Here is a 19,519-nt window from a genome sequence, read left to right on the forward strand (position 1 = left end):
CAGGCCACAACGTCGCCCTCGCCGTTGAACGGTCGCACCACGTCACAAATGCGCATTCCCGCCATACTGCCCGGATAGCTTGTGGCTGCGTCGCACCCGCACCGCGTCCCGCTGACTACTGCCCCCGCGACCGCAGTATTGCCACTATGCCACATACATTAATAAACATTTAAAAAAATATTCTGGCGCACACCTAAAAGAGTGTGTCTATCAAGTTCGGAAGTGTCTATCTCTCACGACAGATAAGAATAAGGGACGCAATCATGTCACTGGGACTAGGGCACTCTACAACTGGTAAAAAAAATTCAAGCACCAACGCTTTGCCGGCTTTGACTTTGATAATTATTTTCTATAAACTGTTATCTTATTGTAAGTAGAGATTAACGACTGTGCTGATCGATAATTCATTAAATATTTAATAATCGCAAAGTAAAAAACATTTTTATTTATAAATCGATATATTTCATTAATATAGTGTCTTGATAGTGGATATACTTTATAATAATCATTCAAAAACTAAGACTTCATATTCTGTTGAGCTCTTCTCTTCTCCATCGAACGGATAATAGCAGCATCCGTGACTAGATTGAATCTGTAAAATTTGTGTGAATTAATAACTAAGAAGCTTAAATTCATTTTTGAATACTAGTTATATTCAATACCTTTCCAGGTGTAATAGCACCATCGTGGTGGACTCGTCCGAGATACAGCGGTTCTCCATCAGACGTGTTTCCTAATGGGACAGCATTCATGGGAATCTGTCCACCCGATGAATGAACCCATTTAATGGAAGGTTGAATCAAAACCTGAAAAATTAATATATTCTTAAGACTTAAGGACACAATTAAGATTTTTAATATAAAGCACAATGAAAAGCGAAATGACTGGACGGCATAATTGATCGACTTAATTCTGTATAAGTTTATTGATTTAGTGCAACCTTGGAAACATTGAGTGCATTTGGAAGAATTTTACGTGACGACACAAGCCATAGATACCACTTCCAAAATAAATATCTTTGATATGTACCGGACAGCAGAAGAAACAGCTACAGAGCCAACAATTGTTGTCTGTTTCTGTGGGCTCGTTCAAAATCATTACCTGGATAGAAATTATCGATTTATTTAATACTGGTTTAACGAATCGTTTACTGGCGATTATATCGTAGCGTTATTGATACAGTATATGTTGAGAAACGCTGCGATAGAAGCGCTCGAGTGACGAGGTTCTTAGATTTAAGTAGAAAAATTATCCGTCCATCATTTCAGGCCTTTGTGGTCATTGTTTTAAGTTTCAGTACCTCAAACTGGTCCTTAACGATCTCCTCTCCGCCATAGGCTACATAAGCTGCTTGCTTGCATGGGATAACTTTAGCTGGGATCAAATCTCCATTGTGATAAGCGCGTCCAGCATAAATTGGACTTCCATCTACATCGTGGCCTACTAAAAGCAACCCTTGCATTGAGCAATCGGAAGCACTAGCGCCAACCCAACGAAAACTGGCTGAAAATTAATTTATAATCCATACAAATTCATGAGAAACAATCGTCATCTAAAGAGGTATGCTTTCAAGGTAAACTAATGAAAAACATCACCGTATCTCGAAAACTAGTCATAAGTATACGTGTCGCATTTGGCGTTAGTATTACTCTATCAATATTTACAGTACTTGATAAGAGTTTTATCAGAAGAAATAAAGATAAAACGATTACTGTGGCGATCGATACGATTGTTTGAGGTTTTTTAAATAAAGTTAGGTAACCTTACCCATTTTATGGTTTCCGCCAGGCTCACTTGCGTGATGTTCTGGACGACTTGGTCTTGTCAGATGGGGTGGGTAAGATACGATGGGAGGTTGGAATGTATGTAGCGGTGGTTGAATTCCAGATTGTGGTGGTAAAAAGCCGATCGGAGGAGCACTAGGTTGCTCTCCAATGGGATAAGATAAGTTTTGAGGTGATGTATGTATGTTGTTTTGCCCTCCGATGGGATAAGACAAGTTTTGAGGTGGCATATGAACGTTGTTTGATTCTCCAATTGGATAAGATAAGTGATGAAGCGGTACATGAACATTTGGAGGGTAATTGGGAAAGGGGTTTGCCGATCAGGGATAAGGACGCAGCATCCGATCTAATGGGGGTTCACCTAGATAACAACATAACTCACTATGTTATTAACATATTTATTTTAATATACTATTATTAATAGTGATTCATTTTGAAAGCATACCCCTTGTAATAAAATGCAATTAAAATCGAGTTTACTCACCGCTCATTTTAGCAGTTGGAGCGACTTGCTTCTTTAGTAGACGAAGTAACAATAACATAAATCATACTGCAACACAGTGTTTTATAACTTTTTTATCATTGAATTCAAAAGTTTATTGATAAAGCAGCTTTATTTAGTTTTTGCGTCATTTTATAAGTAAGTTAGTTAACAAATAATCATTTACCAATGAAAAATAAACATTTGTAATTTATATCTAATATAAATATTATTATTAGTTATTTATATTTATAATTTATCATAAGTATTTTTAATGTCACTATTTATTGTGAGTTAAAATGGATATATTCATAATTTAAATAATAAATATAATTCATATTTGTAAGTATAGTTTTAATATATTTTCACCAGTACTATGCTCAGTATTTTTAGGCTTATGCTTCTTGAGCTGTTATTATTATAATTGGAAATATTTTCAATGGACTAAATTTTTTAAATTAAAGTAAATGATAAAAAATCTCTTCTATTAATAAAAAATAATTATGAAATAATAGCATCTTTATAAAACTTAGGTTAAAATTATTAGTTTAAGTTATTTCAATAATGTGACCATTATAACAAAATACTGAGATATAGAATGTTGTACGAATTCATATAAAAAAAAAAAAAATAGTATAAAAACCTATGTTTGTATTGAGTTATTATTTTGAAGATTCAAGTATCCATCTCACATATAGTAGACAAAATACATAAAATTATTATACAAATTCTAATTTTAAGTATGTATCAAAAGAAGTAAATCAATTAACTATGGTTTATTTGCTTCTGGGTTAAAATTAGAAAAATTGTCAGTTAATTTTTTGCGGAGAATTACTATTATGCGTATTTATGTTTATTTTTAATAATTTTATTGTTACTCTTCCATCACAACATGTTAGTTACAATATGACGTTAGGCCAATGCGTCACAGCGGAGTAAACATAACCAACAATAATATTTAAGTAGTGTGACAATACACTGAAATTGTAAACTATTATTACACCTTATAATTAATATGTCACAATACACGACCAAGCTCCATTTTATTTTAATAATTCATAGGAATATTTTTTCGCATGATTAGAAAAATCTAGGAAAAGCAAAGATGTGATGGTCGTTTGGAATTAAAATAATATAATAATCACTAATTTACAGATACAATAAAAAAAAAATAATAATAATAGACACAACAGGAATTGATAAATATATGGAATCAGTATAATTCATTATATTTTAAAACACATTTTCTAATAATTTATTTATTACAAATCTGAGTGTGTCTGACAAGTAAGAGTAAGGGACGCAATCGAGCGACTCTAGGACACCCTACAACCAGCAAAAAATTCAGCATCAACGCTTTGTCAATTTTAAATTTGCTTATTATTTTCTATAAAGAATTATTTTTTTGTACGTAGAGATCACCAACTGTGCTAATCGATAATTCGTCAAACATATAAGTAAAAAATAATTTGTACAAATGTACAAATAATGTACAAATCGTGTCATGATAGTGAGCACACTTTATAATAATCATTCAAAAACTAAGGATTCATATTCGGTTGAGTTCTTCTCGACTCCAGCGAACGGATAATAGCAGCATCCGTGGCTAGAGTGTATCTGTAATTTTTTTGTTAATTAATAACTAAATTAATTTCTGAATACTAGCTATATTCAATACCTTTCTAGGTGTAATAGCACCATCGTGGTGGACGCGTCCCATATACAGCGATTCTCCATCAGATGTTATTCCAAATGGGACAGTATTCATAGGAATCTCTCCATCCGATGAACGAACCCATCGAATGGAAGGTTGAATCAAAACCTGAAAAATACAAATATTAAGACTTAAGGACAAAATTAAGATGTTCAATATAAATCACAATTCCCAATATAAATCACGATTCCCGAAAGGGAATATATAAAGGGCGTCCGGGGTCGATTCCCCGATCAAGGCAAAACACGTCGAGAATGGGAGTAAGTCACCCCTGGCGATGCTTAGGGCGCTGCTTAGGATGAAGTCCACCAATGTACTCCCTTGCGGAGTTTCTAACCTCGCAAAGCGAGGTATCACCATACAAAGTGACACACAGGTCACACAGAAAAGTGACACACAGGTCGCGATTAAATACCACTAGCGACGCTCCTTGGATCTCGAAAATCCTTCACCTCGTGCCAACGCCTATTGTCTTTCCAAAAGGGGCGTAGGGCTCTTGAAGGTACGCTACATCTGTAGCTGAGGCTCTGTAATCAAATTCCACAGTCGCCTCACTCGATTTGCGGAGGTTTTGCTGCGCTACGAGCACCTTGAGGTAGGGCTGGGGAAGATTAGCCATTTGTATTGCCCATCTCTCTTGCTCCGTTCGGAGCTCGTGAGATGGGCAATGATTTAGTGCATCTTTGGAAACATTGAGTGCAATTGGAAGAATTTTACATGACGCTACAAGCCATATATACCGCTTCCAAATAAAATATCTATGATATATTCCGGACAGCAGAAGCTTTGTGGTAATTATTTTAAGTTTTAGTACCTCAAACTGGTCCTTGGCGATCTCCTTTCCGTCATATGCCACATAAGCTACTTCCTTGCTTGGGATTACTTTAGCTGGGAGCAAATCTCCTTTGTGATTAGCGCGTTCAGCATAAATTTCTCTTTCGTCTATATCAAGGCTTGCATTGAGCAATCGGAAGCACTGGCGCTAGCCCAACGAAAACTTGCTAAAAATTAATTTATAATCCATACAAAATCATTACAAATAATCATCATTTAAAGAGGTTTGCTTTCACGGTAAACTAATGAAAAACACAAACACCGTATCTCTAAAACTAATTTTGAGGTGGTATATGAACGTTGTTTGATTCTCCAATTGGATAAGACAAGTGATAAAGTGGTACATTAGCATTTATAGGGCATGCAGCATACGATCTAATGGGGGTTCACATAGATAGCAAAATAATGTTATTAACATATTTATTTTAATATACTATTAATAATAGTGATTTATTTTTGAAAGCATACCCCTTGTATTAAATTGTAACTGCAACATAGTGTTTTTTAATTTTTATCCTCGGATTCACAAATTTATTAATTTAGTTTTTTTGCGTTATTTTATAATTAAGTTAATTAACAATTTATCACTCACCAATGAAAAATAAACATTAGTAATTTATATTTATAATTTAAAATAGTATTTTTAACGGCAAATTGTAAGTTGAAATTTATATATAAAACTCATCTTTATAAAACTCAGTTTAAGAATATTGGTTTTAATTATTTCAATAATGCAACCAATATAACAAAATACTGAGATATAGAACCTTGTACGAATTCATATCAAATAAAATAAAAAATAGTATAGAAACCTATTTTTGTATTGAATTATTATTACGAAGATTCAAGTATCTTTCTCACATATCGTAGACAAAATACATAGAATTATTATAAAAAAATATTTTAAGTATGTATCAAAACAAGTAAATCAATAAACTTTGGTTTATTTGCTTATGGGTTAAAATTAAAGGTATTGTCAATCAAATTTTTGTGAAGAATTACTATTACACGTATTTTATTTTAAATAATTTCATTGTTACTCTTCCATTGCAACATGACAGACGTTAACCCAATGCGTCACAGCGAAGTAAACATAATCAAAAATACTATGTAAGTAGTGTGACATTACACTGAAATTGTAAACTATTATTACAGCTTATAATTAATATATGTTATAATACGCCACATAGCTCCATTTTGATTTAAATATTCATCGGAATATTTTCCACGAAATTAAGAAAATCTAGGAACACAAAATATGTGATGATCGATCGGAATTAAAATAATATGATAATCACTAATTTATAGACACGATAAAAATTGAATAACCGTAATAGACACGACAGGAATTGATAAATATATGGAATTCGAACCTAGGTTTTTCAAGTATTAGTCGCCGACTTACATCGCCGATTTGTCGTGTTGCATTCAATACAATTAATAAGTCAATTTGCGTTTTCACCCAGAAAGAAATTTTAATGACGAAGAATTAGCGATATGGCGCTAAAATTTCCTTTCGGCGCGTATAACGCTTTTAGAACGAGTATTTTTTTTTAATTTGACATTGAACAATTTTCAGAAACAGACGAAGAAAATCCCCAGAACAGGTAGCGAAAACATTCGAATAAATAAAATAAAACGCATATTTTAATATCAACTAAATCACACATGATTGGTCAAGAAAAGCTGGAAAATCCAGACAAGGGTATTTTTGCTTTCTTTCTATTTCTACAAAAAAAGAAAAATATGGACGGAATGCTACTGCAGAAAAATTATGTCAGGGTCACTACTGTGTGATACCAATGCTTAACATTGTTCATCGTCTACCCATAATCGTTGCGTTTCTAAAATTGTCATAAAACTAACTAACAAGCCAATAAGTGTATAAGAGCGGCGTCTAATAACAGTTCAAAAGCACTTGCATAAAAACCGTTAACTCTACTTAAACAAAGGCAACGGTCAGTGCCAATGCGAAAAAGTCGCATTTCATAAAAATACAACATTTGTCAAAAATACATCATTCGTATACTGTATCTCGAAGCTCAAGTTAACTTCTTATTACTCGCTTTTCACTGGCTTGAAAATACACATTCACTACCAGTGGAACTCAAGCCAAATAATCACAGGTGGTCCCGTACAAGCCTAGACATTCAGAGCAACATTTAAGTCCGGAGAAAAGCATTTCCACTTCGATCGTCAGATTTGGTCGAGCCGAACCTTCATCCTCAATCGCAAGGAGTTAACTGGAGCTTTGAGACGAATGCAACAGCACAAAATATATATTTAATGCAATTATTTCTACGCCTAGATTATAAACTATTCTAACGTAAAAATTATTTGTAATATTCGTAATTTAATTTCGCTTCGTTCTTAAGGAAGTTTTAAAAAAAAATTTCATACATATTTTAATATCTTCTTAAATATTATACATTCCTGAAATATAATTACATTGGAAAAGTGAGTAAACAGCATGACAAGTATTTTTTTTGCAACCGCTTAAAAGTCAACAGATAAAATTTTAAGTGTAAATAATTGAATGACATCATTTCTTGATTTGAAGTTCTTTATCGTATTTTTTCAGTGGTTCCCTATCAACGGAAATGTAGCAAAATATCTGAACAACCGACGCAAACAAACTTAGAAATAAAAAACATTTTGGCATAAATGACAAGGTAAAGAAGTAAACATAATGAGCCAACGGTATTGCGACGAGAGACAGCAATTTGTCTAGAATAGCCGTGATGGAGTTTAACTTCCCTGAAATCCGAAAAATATTTTTTAATCGATTTTATATTAACCGATAAACGCTGTATTTTTGTTAATTTTACATAAAACTGATAAAGAAACAGTTTTTAAGTTTACGTAATAGTTTTGCGACTAACCTTGTTCGTTCGCAATTATTTGCTTGTTTAAAACCGGTTTTTCAGCAATCAAAACAGCGCGACTCAAAAATCCAACTATGGGAGCTGAAACAATTAAATATTTTAAATTAAATAAATAATTATTTAAGTAATGAAACAGATACATATACATACATAAACATATTGTCCAAGGTTTGGAACTTAATATCAAAACGCAAGTACTCAGGAATTGTGATATTCCTCCAATTAGTCCGATCGTTTCATCTTCTAGTTTCAGACAGTGCTTCAAAAATTTCACAGTTATTATAGTACCTGAATTTTATTATTAAAAGAAATTAACACAATATCGATTGTTAAAAATATTTATATATGTACATATATATAAATAATACCAAAGAATTGTACTATTCCTCCAAAAGCACTGAACATTCCATATTCAACTTCTGTCCATCCAAATTCATATCTCAGATATAGATACAATATTATTTTTTCAGCTGAAAAAACAAACAGTCTATTGTGTTGCATGAGTAGAATTTTAGTCAAGCAATTATATTATTAATGTATACATATTTAAGTATGATTATAGCGTAACAATCAAAAGGCAGATATGTCATATATAATTCTGACAATTATTTGTACAGTATAATATAAGAGTGTTGTTCAAAGTGTTCAAACATTATATTTATATTTTAATTTTAAGATCAACTATTCATGGAGCTATAACTGTTTCATTTATAGCGTTATTTTAATTGTCAATTTTGCTATTGTTAAGCCCGTTCCTTTACCGATACGTTTTTAGTTATTTACAAAACTAAATGTTCGAAGGAACCAACCGTCTCGAAAAATAACATGTAAGGCAAAAATATTCACATTGGAATACTTTTGTCATTTGTGAAATTTAAGGCTATGCAGGTAATCCAAACCTTGGTTTATATCATACTTACTAACAAAATTTATTGTTGTCATGCAAGGCACAAATACCATTAGAAGTACATTTTTTCTTTGATTTCCTTTTCTTTTCTTAAAAAGGCACTTCTGAGACTGCCACGGAAGACTGAAATCGAATATGTTAGCTTTCTTCTTAGACACGTTAATGTCTTTTACTTTCAGGCATACGTAAAACATCGATACAATCTGCAATGTAAAAGCAACAACTTTATACATGTCAAAAAAATAAGACACTATTTAAAATTGTAATAAAATTCCTAAGTCTATGCAAAAATCTAAACAATCGCTTTTTATTAACTTTGACACAAAGATCGATTATTATTTGAATTTAAAACTTAATTGAAGTATAATATATAATGCAAAAACATGCTAACTGACATTAGTTAAAAAATTCACTAATGTTTGGCAAGTTGCTAGATGTTTTGATCTGTAAATTTACAAAATGTTGCAAGATGTTTTTATATCGAAAATTACTTTAAGAAGAGAAAAACTGTTGATCTGTTTCATGCATAGGTGAAACAAACGCTACTCAGATAAGATATATAGAAGTGGAACATGATTATTGTATAATAATCGCAATATTTATAATACTGTGTTGTTAAAGTAAAATAGCGGTATATCTATCCGATATGTAACTATTTGTTTTACATATTCGTGAAATGCTGCGAACGTTAAGAATGTCACGTACCATTTTTACCTGAATTAAAAACAAAAAATGTGTAGGAATCATCCTTCTTATTTCTTAAGTTAATTTTTTACGTAGTTCATGACAAGTTTTAGTATTTATTCTGTCTTATTATGAGAAAACTAATGACATCAGGCAAAAATCTTCAGAACGGTTAGCAGAAGAGTAAAAGAAATCAGGCATGTCAAATTCGATCATTCATATATGCCAAAAATATAAGATTTTTATGTGAGCCGCAAAAAAATCTCGAACATTTTTGTTCGATTATGAATGCTAAAAAAATGGTCACCCAAAAAGATAATTTTTTTCAGTTCCAATGTGACCTTCTTTACCCGGAGCGTCAAATACCCTCGAGATGGCAGTCAGTTGCGATTGTTTGGGCCGCAAAAAAGTGTACTGTGGGCCGCATGCGGCCCGCGAGCCGCAAATTTAGCAGATCAACTTCACATAAATAATTTTTTTAAGAAAAATAAATAAAAATAAAAGGCAGGAATGGTCTTCTTAACATAACTTATTCAGACTGGACATCTGAAGATTGGACGAAATTCACGAAATCGACTTTGAATTTAACCGTTGAGTATAAAATATGTTGTCAATTGCGTCATACATACGATTAAATATGGGAGTGATAGTGCTATAAATCGAGTTTTCGTGGTAGCTGCAGGGGTAGGAATCATATTAGAAAATAATTCAAAATATAGATATTCTTCGCAAGAAACTGGTTTGTATAAAAGGGTTTTATAGATTTATTAAAAAAAAAATTTTTAATAATTTGATTTGCTCAAAATAATATAATAAGTTGTAGATTTAACCCTATGATTGTACTGCGCATTCAAAAAAATTTAGCGCTGGAAATCGAGTCTAATGAAATATCAGCCGCTATGGGGCATACTTGCGGTAAATCAGCGTTGGGGTGAAAGGGTTAAGAGCATCCTTTGATTACCGAATTATTAATATGTAACCTACATTCACGTGTGCTCGTTTTTTAGCCCAATGACATACATACGAGTATTTGTTTTTAATATAACATTGTTATAATAAGCTATGTATAATAATATTGTTTATTTATAACTTGTTTGATAAACCCATTTACCAGCACCTTGACAATGTATTGTTTATTATGATGACACAGGCGTCTGATATGAAAAGGGCATAAAACAATTAAAGTTAACTATCGCAAACAAATAATACATATATATATATATATATATATATTTATTTTTTAATAAATAGCATAAATAAATAACTAAGAAAAGAAAATTAGGTAAAGGATTATTAAATAGCTACCTGCAGCAGAGTGCATATCAAAAACACACCGACAAACCCAGTACTTCTCAACAAAATAGGCGCTAGAAGAAATCCTATGAAAGTAGATCCAGATATGGCTGCACTGTTGGATCCCATGACTGTCGTTGCACATCTTCCAGTTTTGAAGCAAATCTAGAAGCGGTTTTTATATATTTTAAATTGATTTTTTATTATACTCTTATGTGTTAAAATATATTCACATCTCCTAAATAACTGAAAGCGGCTGTCATGAGCAACGGATTGCTTCCACAGATCGACATAGGAAGAGTCATCAGCGCTATGGACCAAGATGATGAAACTTCCGGGAAGACTTGCAGTATCAACGATATCAAATAAGTGCACATCATTCCAAAGATTGGCAGCAAGATGGCCGGTTTTCTCATGCCGCTTGTATCACACCAAGGACCAAAGAACAATAGAGTCATGCATTGAAGAAAACCTCCAACAAAACTGCTAGCCATTGAGAACGCAGCTATTATTCGCTGACTGTTGAGCTGAAAACAAAAGGATGTATTAGCTATGCAAACATTTCATAGTATATATATAGCTACAATACTTCTAATTTTATCTTTTCAGACGTGTCGTCAGAATATATGCATTCCTCGATTGAGTGTCCGAGATCTACAGTACAGGCTCTTTCTAAAAACATATTCTGAAAAGCGCTGATGCTAATCGTTAACGGTATTATAGTGGCAAACCACACAGGCTCCATAGTGATGTCTGAAATCCAAGATCTTTCTTTATCGTGCCCATCATCTTCCACAACTAAATTGACCAATCTAAAAATTGTATTTATTTTAATATACAAACAATGTAAAACTGGTATTGAATTATCTTACGCTTCAGCATCTTTCGGTTCTTCGGGATTCGGAAATTCAATCTCTTTATCCATCGTCTCTAAAGCATATCCGAAAGGATTAATACTCTCGAGCGTACTAAATAAATGCTAATATCGACCTTCGAATCGCTAAGATGACAAAGCCATTTTGCTCCAAGTAAATTTACAGAAAAATCTTATTCAAACAATGATAACAATTCTTGGCTATCGTAAGTCGAAAAATTCCAAAACTCATACAGTGATAACAATTTGCTTCGTTTATAAAATTTATTTTGAAATAATAAATACAAAAAGTCATATATACAAGAAGTAATACCTTAAGCTTTAAATTAAAAAAATTAAGATGCTTCATTTTTTTCTGCTTCTTCAGCTTCACGATCCATTTTGACGAATAAGTAGCATATTATTTGGATTAAGGCAGCAGTTACGCACAAAACTTGGAAGCAAGCTGGAAACGTTTCTAGAGTCGCAGCATATATTAAGTTAACCAAAGGAACAATGATGAAGGAAGAACATTTTTCAAAGAGCGACGTGATACAGCTAATTTTACCTAAAATTGTATTTTTTATATAAAAATGCCTTATAAACGTACATATTGATAATTTTGCTATACCTTGTTCGTCTGCTTTAATCTGCTTATTTAATACAGGTCTTTCTGCTATCATTGCTCCACGAGCTAATATTCCAACAGTTGTAGCTAAAAAAGAAGCAAGTTTTATTTTATAAATGTATAAAAAATGATCTATAATATTAACTAGCTGTCGGTCCCTCACTACCGCGAGGTACCGCAGCTAGCTTATTATAATTTATTAATTTACTCGTAAATAGAAGCACCGCATTGTAGCTCATCATAAACGCTAAAGAAGATAATAATTGCGATATTCCTCCAGCAATTCCTATATATTTATCTCTTACTTTGAATTTCTTTTTAATTACTGATACTATGAGGAAGGTTCCTAAAATAAAAAATATGTATAAAACAACAAATTAAATACACAATAAACAAAAAGACATACCGATAACATGCAAAATACTCTTATATGTCAAAAAAGCGCTGTATTCAACTTCTGTCCAATCAAACTTATTTCTGAGATACATATAAGTAACGCCAAGTTCAGCTGAAAGGTTTCAAATCGTTATAGAGCAAGTTATTGCTATGTATTTGTTTCGGGGCAACTTACCAACATATATCAAAGTGTTACAACATGGAACCATAACCATCAAAAGTATGTTCCTCCGGCGCGTGCTTTCCCTTTTCTTGAAAACACATTTTAAAGCTTGAAGTGGATAAGTGAGATCCAAAATATTATGTTTCTTTTCTGACACGTTAATATCTTTAACCCTAAAGATAACGTACAAGAGTGATTGTAACTAAAATAATATTAAATCAAATTCTTTTCTTTTAATTAATAAGCATCAATTATAAATTTTGCATACTTCTAAAATGAAGCAAACAACGAACAATCCCTTAAATCCAAGATATCTATACACAAGAGGTCCCAGAATTGTTCCTATTACCATAAAAAGAGAGAAGCATCCACTGTTAGTGCCCATTACGATAGTTACACATCTACCAGTCTTGTAGCAAATCTGAAACAAATATTATAAAATAAACATTGCCCAGATCATATTCTTAGAAATGTTCCACTAACATCTCCTAAGTAACTGAATGCAGCTATTCCAAGCACTGAAAAGTGACCTCCAATGGCTATTGGCATAGCATGTGCATAAATCACCCAAATGGTTGGTAAATTTGGAAAAAATAGAGTGATGAACAGCATTACAGATCCAAGGCACATTCCTATGATAGGCATAACGATCAAAGGTTTCCTCCTTCCACTAGCATCACTCCAAGGTCCCAAAAACAGTACAATCAAAACTGTTATAAACCCACCGATCAAACTACTGCCAACCATCGTAGATGAAACAATCCTCTGACTTTCTAGCTGGAGTTAAAAAAAACATAAATTGTGTTATAATATAAATTATATATACATATGTGCATTAACTCACTTCTACTCTTGTCTTTTCTGGTCCAACAGATCTAAAGCATACTTCTTCTGAATATCCTAAATCCACCAAACATGCTCTTTGGAGATATAAATTTTTAAATGCGATAATGCTTATCATGAACGAGCACACCACCCCGAACCACATGGGTTCAAGCGTTATTTTTGCGTACGTGGATTTGAAGAAGCCTTCTTTTTTCTTCTTCTGATTTCTATTGATAAAGAAAACGGATCAAGCTTAGCGCTTCATAGATGATTTTAAGATTTGGACTCACGCTTCATTTTCGTCTAAGCAAGCTTCCTGTTCCTTAAGATCCATGCTAACTGAGTACTCGGCTACTGAATAGTGACTGATTTATCTTTCACTTACTCGTAGATAAGAAGTGGTACGTGAAACTGAGATGTTGTAAACTTTATGACATGTAAATAATCTAAATTACGAAAATCTCTTCGTTAAATTAAATTTGCTTTACGGTAGACAAATTTCGATTCCGAATTTGTTTAAGAAAATAGTTACATGATGCAAATTTTTGATGCCAATATAACTAAATCATGTTTGAGATCATTGATGGAAACCCAAAAAAAAATAACTTAAATCAAACTGATTGATTGATTCCATGCAGATTATAGATTAAGGTTTATATATGTATATAAATATATTTAATTTTAGTATCATTCTAATGCAAATGTAATCAATTTGACTGACGGGGCGTGACTGGCATTTTAAAGCTTATTAGGAAATATACTCGTACTTATACGATAACAAAGACAAATATTTTTAAACCTCCAAACTGTTGTTACAGATTGAACCAAAAGTATAAACAAGTTATACTTTATTATATAAAAATATTTTTTCTTGATCAATGAGTTATATATATATTATATAAAAATCTAACTATTTTTATAACAAAAAATCCAATAAGTAATTACTATGTTACTTTGCGTCAAACTTTCACAACGTTATCGACCCTGTAGGTATTTATACTTCTCTACTACTACGAAATAATAGTATAATATTGAAATTAATATTAATACTAAGCATACTAGTTATTTGGTTCCCTTTTAGATACAAAATTATATTTTGTATCAGTTGTGCTCTTAAACATATATAGAACCACTGCTTACAAAGTCGACTCTTACCATTCGGATTTTTTATACTTATACGAGATAAACTTATTTACGCTGCGTAAAAAGTAATGTATTATGATCATAGGATATTATTTACATGAAAAAAAGGATAATGTATAACTGTTAAAAAAAATATATCTATGAATATATAGAACGACTGGGGAATAATTTTTAATACTTTAGTTTCTAGTATAGGACTTTTTTATGCAGTATTTTTAATGGCTGCCATTTTTAATCGAGGTGGCGGATCGAGCTGGTTAATAAACTTTACCGAGATATTTACAAGGTTTGTTTTTCAGAAAAGTTTCATAGCAATCTGGTTAAAACTGCAGCAGTTATCGTGTCCTAAAAAACCGTCATATCCTATATACATATGTACATGGTTTGTAAATGTATATATAATATAATGGTGACCGGATTATTGCGTAATCGAAAATTGCGCACACGAAAATTCCACAGAGGTTATTGTTTGATTGTTAAATATATTTTACTTTTAATTCCAACTGCTATATTTTTTTCCCTATTTTTAATTAAAAAATGAAATTATATGAAATGTAAGTGTATCATACCAATGTAAATTACTAATATATTATATATAATTCTAAAATATTTTTAAAACAAGATATTTTTTAATTAAATCCATATTATCATGTTACATATTATTATTTTTGTATATATATTGACGTATTCTTAAATATGTGTATATTGTTCATCAATGATCAGAATTTTTGCTGTGCGCAATAATCACCGAACCATATATAATACATTGAAATTTATTGTATATCACAAAAAATAATAAAAAAACTGTTATGATATCAAATCAAAATCGACAAAGACAGGAAGTCTGCCTCAGAGGAGATAAGATCGAAGCTTCTTGGATAATGCCTCAAAACGTGGTGATAAGTGAGCCACTTTAACCAGACTTATTTTGTGATAACTACGATATATTTTCTTAATAATAAACTACAATTAAAATATGAATTATAAAAATTAACCATAAGAAAATTAGATGTGGTAAAATAATTTTTTACCATCTGAAATCGATCGAAATTACTTTATTGCCATCTTAAATCGACATAAATTGAGCACACACATACACATATTTTAAACGTAACAAAAAATAATGTATTTAATGTTCCTTAAGTAGCTAAAATAAATAATAAGAAACAGTCACAAGATTGAGTCGAGAACAACGTAACAGGAAAATCTGCGTCGGAAGAGATAAGATCAAGACTTCGCCCAAGACCCCAACATCGGAGGTCGAAACACTGACAAGAAAGATGAGGAAAAACATGCGATACACAACCCCTCCCATCTGCCAAAGCTAAGTACCAAAATCCCCTCCTCTTCTCTAGTCGGCCCTGGGTGAGATATTATTTAAATTAAGTCGAAATCGTGTCTATTCAGGCAAGTCATAAATTATCCTACATCGCAGATTCACCTACCGCTTGTTATCTATGCGTAAAGTAAATTAAACCAGTCACCATCTAGTAGCCGACTGATCAGTAAGCATGGATCTAAAGGAACAAGAAGCTTGCTTGAACGAAAATGAAGCGTGAGTCCAAATCTTGGTATCATATTTAAAGCACTTAATTTAAAACCGATCCACTTTTCTCTAATAGCACTCAGAAGAAAAAGGAAAAAGGGTTTTTTAAATCGATCCAATCAAAAATAACCCTAGAACCAATGTGGTTCGGAGTTGTGTGCTCTTTCATGATAAGCATCATCGCTTTTAAAAATGTATATCTTCAAAGAGCCTGTCTAGTAGATTTGGGATATTCTGAAGAAGTATGTCTTAGATCTGTAGGAGAAGAAAAGATGAGGGTGGAAGTAAGTAAAATGTACTTATATATAAATGAGATCAAAGTCATTTGCACCTAAGCAGAAAATATGATACAAAACATTCATATACATGTAGCTTAAAATTGCAGAATAGCTTATAGAATGAAAAACGCATATACCACAAAACCTTCCCAAGCTAAATATATATCAATATACTTTCGATTGACGGAACAAGATTCCAAACTCACCTAGATAAAACTGTTAATAAATTTAAAGCTACTCATTCCAGGTTAAATACTAAATAAAATAAAGAAAGCTAAAAAACTACAAATCTAACAAAACATCCTAGTTTGCTAATCGATTATGTATCGTGTCTCAAAATAAGACACTAAATACCGCAATTAATTAAAAATTAAACATCGTGAAACCTCATAGCATTCGAACCCGTTGATTAAATAAGTGTTTAATATTAATTAGTATATATACTTACTTGATCGTTCTTTCAAAACAATATTTATAACACGGCGCCGACACGATTTTACTGCTTTTGGCGTGAAATTTTGACTTCTGAGAAGTGATAATTGTTTTTGCGCTCTCCTATTGACCAAAATTCGGTTTGAATATACCTCGATCAATACTAAAAAATATATAAAATAAATATAAAAATCAATATAAAAATATATAATAACACGCGAGCGTGCAAAAGGGAATGTATCTCACCGTACGCACCTGATAAAAATATAAGTCTTATTACAATTTTAGTTCCCTGCCTCGATTTACGCAATATTTCCTGGACCGTATCTACCGCGTAAACGAGAGATGAGTGTATATGTTACAGTTTAAGTGTTTACTAGTTTGTGTATGCACAAACTATATGTTTTAGTTTATTTTCAAATAAACTAGTCTATTATATATGTCACGTAAAATTACAGGCATTAATGGTGTTCAATGTTCTGATTTATAGTTACAAGATTTTCCGCATTCGATGTTCAGATGAACTAACACTTTCATGATTTATATAAGAACAAGCGCATCTACGAAACTGCTTAGGTTTGCTTATGCATAGATCCGGCTGTGAATATTATATAAAACACACGTATTTTTGTATGTAACCTTTTAATAATTCTAGTTAGAAAGTCAGAAGATTGTGTCTTCTACAATGATTGGCAGTAGTTTAATCGGCGGTTTTATCACGGTTATGATCGTAATGTTTTTGGGACCTTGGAGCGATGCCAGTGGAAAGAGGAAACCTCTTATCATGATTCCTATCATAGGAAGGTGTATAGGCTCAATAATGCTTTTAATCGCTTTATTTTTTCCAAAAATGCCAACCATGTGGGTTATTTACACCCACACTATACCAATAGCAATCGGAGGAGATTTTTCAGTGCTTTTAATAGCTGTATGTAGTTACTTAGGTGATGTAAGTAAACATGCTAAATTAAATACAATTAAATTTGATAAATGTTTTAGTTTATAATAATATGTTTAGGTTTGCTTCAAGACTGGTAGAAGTGTAACTGTCGTAATGGGCACCAACAGTGGAATTTGCTCTTTGTTTATGGTCCTTGGAACAATAATAGGACCATTATTGTATATTTATTTAGGATTTAAGGGATTGTTCATAGTGTGCTTATGTTTAGAAGTAAGCCTATTTTATGGTTGTTGTTAATAAAAAATGAAAAAAATGATTAAATAATTAAAAAACAATTTCAGTTGCAATCACTGCTATACGTTATATTTAGAGTTAAAGATATTTATGTATCAGAGAAGAAACATAATATTTTGGATTTCACTTATCCAATTCAAGCTTTGAAATGTGTTTTCAAGAAAAGAGAAAGTACGCGCCGAAGGAACATACTTCTGATGGTTTTGGTTCCGTGTTGTAACTCTTTGATATACGTTGGTAAGTTGTCGTAAAACGAATACATAGCAATATCGTGTTCTATAACGATTTAAAATATTTTAGCTGAACTTGGTGTTTCTTACATGTATCTCAGAAACAAGTTCAAATGGACAGAAATTGAATACAGCGGTTTTCTGATCTACAAGAACATTTTACACGTCATAGGTATGTCTTGTTGTTGATTTTATATTTAATTTGTTGTTATTTTAATATTTTTTTAATTTAGGAACCTTCCTCATAGTATCTGTAATTAAGAAAAAAATTAAAATGAGAGATAAATATATAGGTATATGCGGTGGAATATCACAACTATTAGCTTCTATAGCGTTCATGATAAGTTGTAATGCTACGCTTCTGTTTTTGAGTAAGAGTTAATTAAAATTATTAAAAAATAATAATAATATATATAAACTTAATTATATTTCAGCTACAACTATCGGAATTTTATCTAGAGGAGTAAGTATAGCAGAAAGACCAGTGTTAAATAAGCAGATTAAACCAGACGAACAAGGTACTGCAAAATTATCAATGCATATTATGAATTCCCTCTAAAATATTTATATATTATTATAGGTAAAATTAGCTGTATTACATCGATCTTTGAAAAATTATTTTCCTTCATCATCGTTCCTTTGGTTAACTTCATATACGCGGAGACTTTGGAATGGTTTCCAGCTTGCTTCCAAATTTTGTGTGCAGCTGCTTCCGTAATCCAAATAATATGCTATATGCTCGTCAAAATGGATCGTAAAGCTGAAGAAACAGAAAAAAATGAAATAACCTAATTAATTGTAAATATATTAAATATAGTTAAAATATATATATAATAAGTAATGAAAACAAAATATTTTATCATTAATCACTATGTATGCATAATACGTGAATATTTGTTATGCGACGCTTATAGGTTAAAAGCGGGAGACTAGGACGAATTTTTTTTTGTGCAGCAATTTAAAAAGCGCAGTGTCGCCAAACACAGTACTGCACTCAATTCCGTGAAATGGCATGCAATATTATAATTCAAACACGGATACACATACACATAATACCACATATATTTAGCTAATTATTGGCACGCATCAAAGTCAAATTGTAAATAAAGGCAGCAATCATAAATATTTGCTTATAAACGTATATCAAGAGGGCAAAATATTTTTTACAGTAGTGTTGCATAATCCATGTAAATCATAAGAAAGTAGTAGCTTAAAAAGTATGAATAGGAGTTAGTGAAATTTAGCTTA

The 19,519-nt window shown here is 31.7% G+C and overlaps 3 protein-coding genes across 5 annotated transcripts; all 3 read right to left on the reverse strand.

Moving 5' to 3' along the window:
- Window positions 1-439: 439 nt before the first annotated feature.
- LOC148234857 (pfs47 receptor-like) lies at window positions 440-2,426 on the reverse strand. Of its 2 annotated transcripts, XM_088186150.1 has the most exons (5): window positions 2,269-2,377; window positions 1,768-2,145; window positions 1,301-1,503; window positions 663-806; window positions 440-592 (listed from the first exon to the last, which is right to left on the reverse strand). In XM_088186150.1, exons 2-5 carry the CDS (start codon window positions 2,012-2,014, stop codon window positions 506-508), a joined length of 681 nt encoding a protein of 226 aa, XP_088042276.1. In that variant the 5' UTR covers window positions 2,015-2,145; window positions 2,269-2,377; the 3' UTR covers window positions 440-505. The 2 variants fall into 2 exon arrangements, with proteins under 2 accessions (XP_088042276.1, XP_088042277.1); XM_088186151.1 differs by lacking the exon at window positions 1,768-2,145 and having other exon boundaries at window positions 2,269-2,426.
- A 1,517-nt stretch (window positions 2,427-3,943) lies between these two features.
- LOC148234858 (putative peptidoglycan muropeptide transporter SLC46) lies at window positions 3,944-11,585 on the reverse strand. 2 transcript variants are annotated; one of them, XM_088186149.1, is made up of 10 exons: window positions 11,455-11,585; window positions 11,172-11,394; window positions 10,816-11,109; window positions 10,595-10,747; window positions 8,619-8,808; window positions 8,067-8,168; window positions 7,849-7,986; window positions 7,696-7,779; window positions 4,794-4,980; window positions 3,944-4,087 (listed from the first exon to the last, which is right to left on the reverse strand). In XM_088186149.1, the coding sequence occupies exons 1-9, from the start codon at window positions 11,505-11,507 to the stop codon at window positions 4,922-4,924; spliced, it is 1,296 nt and encodes a 431-aa protein (XP_088042275.1). In that variant the 5' UTR covers window positions 11,508-11,585; the 3' UTR covers window positions 3,944-4,087; window positions 4,794-4,921. The 2 variants fall into 2 exon arrangements, with proteins under 2 accessions (XP_088042275.1, XP_088042274.1); XM_088186148.1 differs by lacking the exons at window positions 3,944-4,087; window positions 4,794-4,980 and adding an exon at window positions 7,206-7,570.
- A 121-nt stretch (window positions 11,586-11,706) lies between these two features.
- On the reverse strand, window positions 11,707-13,891 carry LOC148234859 (putative peptidoglycan muropeptide transporter SLC46). Its single transcript, XM_088185832.1, has 9 exons — window positions 13,738-13,891; window positions 13,467-13,674; window positions 13,106-13,399; window positions 12,891-13,043; window positions 12,635-12,824; window positions 12,470-12,571; window positions 12,272-12,409; window positions 12,067-12,150; window positions 11,707-12,003 (listed from the first exon to the last, which is right to left on the reverse strand). The coding sequence occupies exons 1-9, from the start codon at window positions 13,779-13,781 to the stop codon at window positions 11,792-11,794; spliced, it is 1,425 nt and encodes a 474-aa protein (XP_088041958.1). The 5' UTR covers window positions 13,782-13,891; the 3' UTR covers window positions 11,707-11,791.
- Window positions 13,892-19,519: the final 5,628 nt, after the last annotated feature.

Source organism: Plectrocnemia conspersa, unplaced genomic scaffold (assembly GCF_051122295.1).
Source record: "Plectrocnemia conspersa isolate PC_06_02 unplaced genomic scaffold, ASM5112229v1 ptg000005l, whole genome shotgun sequence".
In the NCBI taxonomy this organism is placed as follows: Eukaryota; Metazoa; Arthropoda; class Insecta; order Trichoptera; family Polycentropodidae; genus Plectrocnemia; species Plectrocnemia conspersa.